The 11004-nt window shown below is 31.3% G+C and overlaps 1 protein-coding gene across 5 annotated transcripts; it reads left to right on the top strand.

Moving 5' to 3' along the window:
- Positions 1–2728: 2728 nt before the first annotated feature.
- Positions 2729–10665, top strand: LOC101514015 (sucrose nonfermenting 4-like protein). Of its 5 annotated transcripts, none has more exons than XR_012162642.1 (12): positions 2729–2891; positions 3159–3280; positions 3605–3692; positions 4883–5089; positions 7284–7391; positions 7488–7547; positions 7708–7797; positions 8905–9036; positions 9700–9838; positions 9915–10078; positions 10217–10280; positions 10395–10467. XR_012162642.1 is itself a non-coding variant. In XM_073367121.1 (12 exons), the coding sequence occupies exons 1-12, from the start codon at positions 2805–2807 to the stop codon at positions 10507–10509; spliced, it is 1356 nt and encodes a 451-aa protein (XP_073223222.1). In that variant the 5' UTR covers positions 2729–2804; the 3' UTR covers positions 10510–10665. The 5 variants fall into 5 exon arrangements, 4 of the variants coding, with proteins under 4 accessions (XP_073223222.1, XP_027189276.2, XP_073223224.1 ...); XM_073367121.1 differs by having other exon boundaries at positions 8905–9006; positions 9905–10078; positions 10395–10665; XM_027333475.2 differs by having other exon boundaries at positions 9905–10078; positions 10395–10665.
- Positions 10666–11004: the final 339 nt, after the last annotated feature.

Raw genomic sequence — 11004 nt, 5'->3', positions numbered from 1 at the left:
CTAATGTGTTTGATCTGTTTTGGGGATCAGATTACAACTTTCTAAGATAAGATAGTGATGTGAAATTGTATATAACACACTCAATAAAAATGATCCTTAGATCTGTTTAAGTTTGGAAGAGTGTATAGAATGAAGAGAATGATGATAAGCTTGAATAAATTGGATGTTTTCTTGTAGATGATTCTCTTAATGATTGAAGATTAATACTCCTCTATTTATAATTGCCTTTGGAGCTTCAAACATGTGGATTAGCAAAATATAGTTGTTGGAGACTTCGATAAGTTTCTTTGGACTTGTCTTTATTTGCAAAACTGTCGTTTAGTTTTTATCCTCCTGTTAAGTATGTTGAGAGAATGACTATGGTGGTCCATCCTCAAATCTGGTTTGTATGAGGATGAGACTTTCATTAATTTTGATGTTACTTGTCTTTTTTGCCTTTTTCTTTTTCCAACACTTATAATGATGTGTCTCATTAGTCAAAGACAACACTTTTTGTATTTTGGTACTTTTACTCTTTTTCCCATGTGTGAGGATGAATAGATAACAAAAATTCATCATCTCTTCTGCATTGTTTATCCTCTAATGGTAAAAGTTATAATTTCATCCATGAGGAAAAATATTAAGTGACCGTTGGAGACTTGATTAAATGTCCATGGTCATTAACCTGATTTACCAAAGTGCCATTCAGTTGTCCTTGTAATACATGAGCTTAGGAGGATGAGTTTGCAGTCCATCCTCATATAGGAGGTTTAATCTTCCTCGAAGTTTGGACATGAGTTGTATTTTTCCTTTTTGCTTTTCCAAGACTTTTAGGGTCACTCTTTTCAGGTTAGGTTCAACCTTTTTCCTTTTTGACTATTCCGTATGTAAGAGGATGAATAAGATCATAATATTATTCTATTATCGTTCAACCTCTAATAGGAGGATAAAACTTCCATAAATTAGGACATGACTTGTACTTTTGACTTTTTCATTTCCCAAGAACTGTAGAGTCTTGCTTTTCAACAATTTTTCTTCTTCGTATTATGGTACTTTTGGATTTTTTTTACGTGCGAGGATGAATATTTTACATGAGTTCATCATCTTTTCTGCTTTGTTCATCCTCTATCATACATTCATTCTCTTTTCTATTATGTTCATCCTCTGTCGTACGCTCATTCTCTTTTCTGTTTTGATTATCCTATAACATATAGGTCATAAAATCATCCTTATACTTTAGCATTGCTTGTCTTCTGACAAAGATTCATCTTATTTTAATTTATGACGTACATTCATCCTCTGAGTGTCTATCCTCCAGTTCATAGAACGTGTTGGATTAATTCAATTTTTTCTCCTTTTTTGTCAAAATGATGAGGAACCTGTTTTCAAGGAAGTTCATGGATGATCATCCTTTGATATGGATTCTTCATCCTCTAATATGGATTATGTATCCTCATATCTGGATTCTTCATCCTCTAATCGGGAATCTTCATCCTCTAATTTTCATATAGACACATCTTGACCTATAGTTTTTCTTAACTTCTTCCAAGAGATTTTAAGTGTGATTGAGATACAACATATTGAGATAATCATCCTCGGCTTGAGGATCATCATATTGATATTTATGAATTAGCCTCCTCAATTATTTCATTGTTGACTTGATACAATGCACTTGTTTATGTGAGTGCCTTCAAGTTTGACCACTTCTGTTCTTTTAACAAAAACTTAAATGCAAACATTAGTAGATTACTATTTAGAAAACTTAACATTGATTTAATAAGGTTTGTTGTCATTAAAACACATATAAAAAATGTTTTTTCTTCAAACAAATATAAGCACAATTTCAATTTACCATGTGTATTTATTATTTTTTCAACCATACTATTTATTAATACTACTAATTTATTTTAGAATATAAAAAATCAAATTTATCACATTCTATTACAAATATTATTTTAAGAATATTAATACATAAAATAAATAAATTATTTTAATAATTCTTTTAATAAAAGTAAAAAAATAACGAAAACACGTAATATGAGAAGGAGATTGTATTATTATTTATTAAACATTTATATATGAACGAGTTATTTACGGGTCATTAATATGAAGTAAGAAATGTGCTTGACTCATTTAATCAAATCAAATCTCTAAAATATTGAACACGGACATATAATTTTTTATTTGATTAATATACGTGCTTGACTCATTTACTGTTCTTTTTTTTAATATTTTTTTTATTATCTTTTTTTTTCATATAATTACGCGGACATATATTTTTTTTTTTAAATTACTAACTCAATATTTTTTTTTAAAAAGAAAATTTTGTGCTCATTTTTTTAATTATTTAAAAAAAAAATTATAGCTTTGATTATTAATTAAAATAAATACAAAATGAAATAGGACAATTAAAAATGTATATTTATTTTTAAAAAAATTGTTGTGATTTTTAGTACATATTTAAGGAAAAAATAGAGATATATAACAAATTACAATAACTTTTTAAAAATAAAATAATAATTTGACTCTCTTATTTTATGCTGTGTTGATTTTAATTAATAATTAAAGTTATTAATTTTTTTTTAAAAAGTACCTTACAATAATTAAAAATATAAGCTGGCAATTAATAAAAAAAATGAGCATGGAATTTTATTTATTTTAAAAAAAATTGAGTTGGTAATTTTTTTAAAAAAAGTCTATATAATTAAATAAAATAAAATAGCTGAATGTCCCTCCAATAGAATGAAAATGAAACCCACGCCCGGTTTAGCGTAGCCGTTGGAAACCCCCAAAATCAGTTTGCAGAAAGACAGACACACTTGAACATGAACATGAACACCAACGTCAAGCAACCCGAGTTTGATTGGATGGATACCATTGCCAGTAGTAGCAATAGCATGCTTCCAAAAACGGTTATCCGTTTCTTTTTCTTCTTCTGTTTTACAACTCTCTCCCTTTATTCTATTTCCTTTTCAATTTTTCTATGCGCTTCACGTTTTTTTTACTCTTCCATTCCATCATTTCGATTCATAATGATGTAACCGCCATTCACAATGCAACAACAACACGCTCTTCATGTTTTCTCCACACTCTCTCTCTCTCTGCCTAAAATTGATATAAATTTCAACACTGTGACGTTGTTTGCTACATTACTTTTCTAACCATTTCACTTATTTTAGATGGAAATGTTTGGTTCAGTGGGTCATGGAAGTGGTGGAGTACCTGAACCCTCTTTGATCCCTCAACTCTTTGTTTGGCCTTATGGAGGAACAACAGTCTTTCTATCTGGTTCTTTCACTAGGTCATTAATTAACAACTTCAATTTTTATTTGTTGTTGTTAATGTTATTACAATAGTACGGATCCTATGAATTATTCAGCATGGTAGAAGTTTGTTGCTGTTACTTTGATTCCTTTTGGTAGCTTTTTTCTTGTTGTTTTATGTTCATTGCATGCTATAATTAACTTAATTTAACTATGTTTTTTGTGTATTAGTAATATGGGTTATTCGGCATGGTAGATGTATTATGTTGCTGTCAATTTGATTATTTTTTACATCTTTTTGCTGTTATTTTTCTTTATTGCATGCTACAAGTAGCTCAATTATGTTATTTGTTTGTGTGCAGATGGTCGACAGTTATACCTATGTCTCCAATGGAATGCTGCCCGACTGCATTTCAAGTTACTTGGAACTTAACGCCGGGGTTTCATCAGGTTGTTTACCTTCTATGAATATGAAAATCCTGAGGAAAGAAACTACTTATGTTTGAAACTTTTATATTGTCATGTTATTTATATTTTGTCAATAACTTTTAGCCTTGGTTATCAAAATGCCCTCTTTCTCTCCTTAGAGATCAGAGATGGGATAAGATCAATGAGTTTGTTTTCTCATATTACTAGGGGGAAAACGAAAGAAAGGATAATGGAAGTATGTGCATGTAAATGACTTACTTTATACCACATTTGTGCGATTACAATTTTGATACATTAGAATAGTGAGAAGCAAACAAATAAAAGTGATTTTCATTAATCCTTTAAGAGTTTTTATCACTTATAAGTTATAACCATGTCTATAGGTGAAAAACTGGCATGGCCTTTGTATGAGGCATAAATCGTTTTATCTCTTCTTGTAGCTGTCATGATAAGAAAACACTTCAATTTTAAAAGGGAAAATGTTGGGGTGATTTGCATCTTTCAGACTATGAAGGAAGTAATTTAATGTTTTCTCGCAAACAGCTTGGCCATCTAGATTGTAGGATAGATTTGTTGGGTGTTGATGTTGGCATTAAATGCTTCAAGTTTTGTGTCTTGAGCTTAATCTAGATGGTAGATTAGATTTTTAATATATGAATCTACAGAAGGGAGATGTTGCTCAAGCTGCCATCTATGAAAAAATTTCATAATCTCATTCGACTTTCCTTAGATGAGTCTTAAATTTGAAAGCCTGTATTCAATTTTTTTTCTTCTTGAGAACAAATTTCCTTGACGTGGAAGGTGTAAATTTTCATATTTTGATTAAGGCCATTTGGTAGATTGTGTTCTTGTTATGTCCCTTTGTATAACCAAGATTCATTACGATAAAATTGATCTTATATCACATATTTGGTATGTATAGATTCCATTATATTTAGTAGACTAGATGTTCATTACATATGACAGCAAAAACAACTGTCGTTAAATAGATAATTTTGTTGTAGATTTGTTATTTAATTTATCAATGATGCTTTCACATTCTGGCCGGTCGTAGTTACTAATGTAATGGTTTTTAAAATAAAACCCCGACTGTTTGGCGTAATATCAGATATTCCTGGGATAAACTGAAATACTTCTAAACATTGCATGATATGAGAAGGATATTAGATTCATGCTGATGAGGATTACATCGTGATATCAATTATGTGCAGTACAAATTCAATGTGGATGGTGAATGGCGGCATGATGAGCAGCAGCCATTTATAAATGTGAGCGTTGGGACAGTGAATACTATTTTTGTGACACAGCCCTCTATTTTACCTTCCAACTTCAATGCTGGATCACTTTGTAACCAAAAAACTGCTGGAACGCCTACTAGATCCTACATGGAGCTTGAGCAAAATGTCCCTGGGCACGTGGTATGTTTCTTCTCCCTTCCCATCTTTGTCCCCTTGCATTGTTGCATATATTGTGCTTCGATAGGATTCTAAACCATGTTATAGGTCAGACTTCAGTTATGATTATGATCATTGTTGAAGTTGTGGGATTTTAGAGAAAAAGAAGAGAGAAGATAATTAGGGTTTGAATATTATTGATAATAGCTTTATGATAACTTGATTACAAAAGACTCAATATTAATCTCTATTTATAGAAAAACATAGACTCAATCCTAAATCAGGAACAAATCATAATAATAATTAGAGATATTCTAAGATATCTCTATGATTATAAATTGATCATAGAAAATATCTTAAGATACTCTAATATAATATAAAAGATATTATAAGATATTTTTTAATATTCTAACAATTATCATTATCCTCAAAATGGTGCGTTATTTTCTACGGGGAGAATACATGCATGCGCGTAGATATAGATAGTCCTACTTGTTCACTTTTGTCATCTTCAAAACTGCCGTTAATGTTTAAATGAACTCATATATGGGAGTTTTGGAAACTGAAGGAATGTAAGAAACACACAAACACAACATTTTAAAATTATTATTAACCAGTGAAAATTGTCGCTAATTGTTGAGCTGCGAATCCATCCAAAAAAGCGGGATCCTTCTGTGCCTTTAAGTTAATAAGAATTTTGATTGCACTCATAAAAAGCTATCATATATGTGATAGTAGTTCCAGTTTATTAAATTACTAAAGATATAATTTATCTCAAGCTGAAAGTTGTGAACTAATTATAAGGAATAATGAACATCTATTTACTTTAAGGTGACACATTTTGCTATTTTTAAGAATATAAAACCAATCTCATCCTTCGCCTATTATTGCAACCTTTTGGGGTAGTTGATATTTGACATGGAGCACATGGTATCTAAGCGTCTTATGACACTCCCTTCCCATCTTTGTCCCCTTGCATTGTTGCATATATTGTGCTTCGATAGGATTCTAAACCATGTTATAGGTCAGACTTCAGTTATGATTATGATCATTGTTGAAGTTGTGGGATTTTAGAGAAAAAGAAGAGAGAAGATAATTAGGGTTTGAATATTATTGATAATAGCTTTATGATAACTTGATTACAAAAGACTCAATATTAATCTCTATTTATAGAAAAACATAGACTCAATCCTAAATCAGGAACAAATCATAATAATAATTAGAGATATTCTAAGATATCTCTATGATTATAAATTGATCATAGAAAATATCTTAAGATACTCTAATATAATATAAAAGATATTATAAGATATTTTTTAATATTCTAACAATTATCATTATCCTCAAAATGGTGCGTTATTTTCTACGGGGAGAATACATGCATGCGCGTAGATATAGATAGTCCTACTTGTTCACTTTTGTCATCTTCAAAACTGCCGTTAATGTTTAAATGAACTCATATATGGGAGTTTTGGAAACTGAAGGAATGTAAGAAACACACAAACACAACATTTTAAAATTATTATTAACCAGTGAAAATTGTCGCTAATTGTTGAGCTGCGAATCCATCCAAAAAAGCGGGATCCTTCTGTGCCTTTAAGTTAATAAGAATTTTGATTGCACTCATAAAAAGCTATCATATATGTGATAGTAGTTCCAGTTTATTAAATTACTAAAGATATAATTTATCTCAAGCTGAAAGTTGTGAACTAATTATAAGGAATAATGAACATCTATTTACTTTAAGGTGACACATTTTGCTATTTTTAAGAATATAAAACCAATCTCATCCTTCGCCTATTATTGCAACCTTTTGGGGTAGTTGATATTTGACATGGAGCACATGGTATCTAAGCGTCTTATGACAAAGTGGTATCTAGCTCATGGGGTGAGGGTTGCTAAGACAATATCAAAGCCTATCCTAGATTTGTTGTTGGGACACCCCATGAATTGGCTTTTAGGGTTGAGTTATGCCCAAACCTAGATTCTAAGACCATCTTTCCAAACAAAGAAGTTGAATTTGTGCACCAGGTAAAGCAAGATTGTACATTAAAATTTGCAAATCTTATAAATATTTATATTTGCTTTTAAAACAAATATCTTTCTTTGTATTCTAATATCCTCTTCTCAAATGGGTATCAGATTTGATCCCATAATCTTTCTGGTAGTGAAATTTATGCTTCATAAAAGAAACTTCTGAACCTTGGAGCTTTTCCAGGAAGCTTTTCCAGGGAAGTTGGAGTCTGATCTGCATGTCTCTCGCTACCATCTATCTACATTCATGTCATCAACAACTGCTTATGAGTTGCTTCCCAAGTCTGGCAAGGTTTGATACCTTTCTTTCCTTTTTCTTTTCAATGTCTCCATTCAATAGGGATTTTTCTGTTCTTTAGTGAAGCTAATTTGCTTCAGATAATTTCAGGTTATTGCCTTGGATATAGATTTATCAGTTAAGCAAGCATTCCATATTCTTTATGAACAGGTATGTTCTCCCCTCCCTCATTACACTATTTATATGAGGTGGTATTTATCTTTTCTTTAAATCAGAACCCACACCCATGCGCATGCAATGTATCTTAATCTGCATGGCTGACTTTTACCATGTGTGTCTATATATTTTTTGTAACTTAATCTACTTTCAGGGAGTATCTATGGCTCCTGTTTGGGATTCTAGCAAGGGCAAGTTTGTTGGAGTGCTCAGTGCAATGGACATTATTCAAATAATAAAAGAGGTTTGTGGGGATTTTTGGTAAACTGAATGAAAAATGAAACCTGAATAATTGGTAAAAATGGTCTATTTTATTTATTTATTATATAGTAACTTCATTGAGGCCTAAATCCATGTGAAGTTGAAAGAAATTGAGAGGCAGAGATGACAATACTTGATTTATGCTGGATATTTTTTTTTTACCATTTATGGCATACATTAATGATGTAAATTTGATATGAATTTTATCATCACCATTGAATCCTGCTATCATCATTTTATGCTAATTATCTATCACTTTATATAGAAGGGTCAAGTAAGATTACTTAAACTTATATGAAATATTAGAGAAATTTATTTTGGGAAGAGTGAGCCTTGAAATATGCGCCTTTTGGCATCCCTTGAGGCTTTGATCTTCTTGAAAAATCTTTTCTAGTTTTTCCATTTTAGATATTTATATGATTTGTCTGGGATCATGATCATGCATGCATATTGTCATGATTGATCAATTGCTATCCTTCAATCTATAATTGGCATTATCATGGTTATAGTAGAAGATACATGGTTGACTGTAATTGTGATGATTCCTCATTCTTAGCTAGCAATTAGGCTACTGATTAGATCCTATATAGATTCTTGATTACTACATTGATCGATTGTAGTCGTGCTACATATAAATGATCAAATATTTAGCCCATACTATTTCTCAAATAATCTGCTTCAACATGGTATCTGGGTTGTACCATCTTTTGTTCGTTGTTCTCTCTTTATTCTCTTTTTTCCTTTCCTCTTCGTGTCCATTTCCAGCAGCAATTTCCCTTACAATGTTTTTGGCCTTCGGTTTGCAGACCTGTCCTATTTGGTGTTGCATATGACAAAAAATCTTGTATTTATCCAACAAAATGAATTACAAATACTGATTGTTAGCTACTGATTAGCTCATCCATTTCTTTATTGAATTATTATTATCAAACAGTAAATAAGAGATTGTGTGTGCAAGCCTATACATGCAATTCTCTCCAAACTAATCTCTTTTAAAACACCAAAGATTGGTTTCCTACCTTTTAGAGAAACACATAGTGCATGTTTTTGTCAATTCTGTGAGTCATCTAACATGCTTAATTAATTTCAGCTCGGGAGTCATGGATTCACTTTGACTGAAGAACAACTTGAGGCACATACTATAGCAGCATGGAGTGAGGAAAAATTACAGCAATGTGGAACTGATAGAAATGTGAGAACATATCCTTGGAATTTTGTTGATGTAAGTGCTCCTCAACAGTTCCGTAGAAAAAATTTGTGTATCAAATCAGTTCCCCAATTTTGTATATTTTCAATGTTGTTATCATTTTCAATAAGTTAGAGGTTAGCTCTGATCATATATATTTTGGAATTAATCAAATTCCACAACATGATTGATGAATATTAAGTTCTAGTTATGCGAATATGTTTAAGAAAAATAAATAGATAGATACTGGTATTTGCCGATGATTTTAGGCTTATATAAAGAACTTGTTTCTTGTAGAAAAAACATTTCCCCCAATCTAGCTCATAATAGTTAATGTACATTTTAGGCACTGTATTCTCAATAAACCCCTATATTTAATTGAAATTTTAGGTTGTCATCATCTTGGAGTTCTGCTAGTTTGTGTACTATATTCAAGGGAGATTTGCCCTATCCTTTCTAATAAAATACCATGTTTGTATCATTTTGTCCCATCAATTAGGTCTGATTCTTCACGGTTCCTTCTCCTAGTCTTTTACTACTTTGTCAATCATATTATTGACGTTGGTTTTAACATTATATCTTGAGAATGTGTTCCTTATTTCTAATGTACTTCCTGCTCAACGCTGATTGTGATTTCATGTTATGTTTATCTTTTATGATTTTATAGTATTTCATGCTATATTTATTTTTAATCTTCAGGCTGATCCCTATGAGAGTCTAAAAGACATTGCTTTAAAACTTTTGCAAAACAAGGTGCCAGCAGTTCCTATCGCACATCCCGAAGATGGTTCAGATCCTCAGCTGTTACACCTGACTTCTCTCTCAGAAATACTAAAACGTAAACTTCGATATTTATTGGCTACGCGTAAATGGTTTGGAACTAATGTATTGACTTAATTTTCAGGTATATGCAGGTATTTCAAGAACTCTTCTAGTTCTTTGCCCATTCTTCAACTACCAATTGATTCAATACCTTTGGGTACGTGGGCGCCAAAAGTGGGGGAATACAATAAACTGTCACTTGCAATGCTAAGGCCAAATGCTTCTGTTAGTACTGCTCTTTCTCTAATGATTCAAGGTGATCATTTTTCTCTTTCAAAGTAGCGGCCAAGTCTTTATAGTTTTTTGTTTATTATATAGCACGAGGTATCGACACTGATTATTCTCTATCTTTTGTTATCTGATGTTTATTATTATGATTATTATCGTTATGCAGCTGAAGTTAGCTCAATACCAATTGTGAATGATAATGATTCATTACTTGGTATATATTCAAGAAGGTAGAAACTCTTTTTCCTCCTTGTCCGTGTGCGTGTGCGTGTGATACTCATGTTTGTACTGCAGACAGATATGTATTTCTCAAGCATATTTATGTATTGCTATTTTCTTCACAGTGATATTACTGCATTGGCTAAAGATGACTTGTATGCTAGGATAAATCTTGATAAATTTAGTATCTCCCAGGTAATTTCTCTCTTCTTCTCTATAATTATGGGTCTGTATTGGTAACTAATAGGTAATAGCATTAAAAGATTGGGAAGAGTTATTATGCAGATCGTGATTGAAAAGCTAATTAATGATGTCTATTTTATTTTGATTCTTGCCGCTACTACAAGTCACTGCACCTCTTTATAGTCTTTTATAACTACAAGTTTACCATTCTCAGTTCCCTATCAATGGTCCTATTCTAATGAGATGTATCCCTAATTCATTCATTTTGTTTTCTCCTAATCATTAGTTGCATATATTGTTTTACGGTATTTGAAATTGAACCTGAACTCTGGAATAACAATATGAGTATTGATTAGCATGAACATGAGTATTGAATAGCACAATGTGTCATGATTTAACTTGAACATGTTGAATAGCAATATGATTGTTTTGTGGTTTAACCTTCGGTTGGTTTAGGGTGTGTTTTTTATTTTTATTTTGTTAATTTTTTATTTTTGTAATGAAAATGCACAGAGTGGAAATTAATTCCTCACCTTTGCATATGTTTTTTTG

This window comes from Cicer arietinum, chromosome 4, assembly GCF_000331145.2.
Source record: "Cicer arietinum cultivar CDC Frontier isolate Library 1 chromosome 4, Cicar.CDCFrontier_v2.0, whole genome shotgun sequence".
Lineage (NCBI taxonomy): Eukaryota > Viridiplantae > Streptophyta > Magnoliopsida > Fabales > Fabaceae > Cicer > Cicer arietinum.
This window is presented reverse-complemented; position numbering and strand designations above follow the sequence as displayed.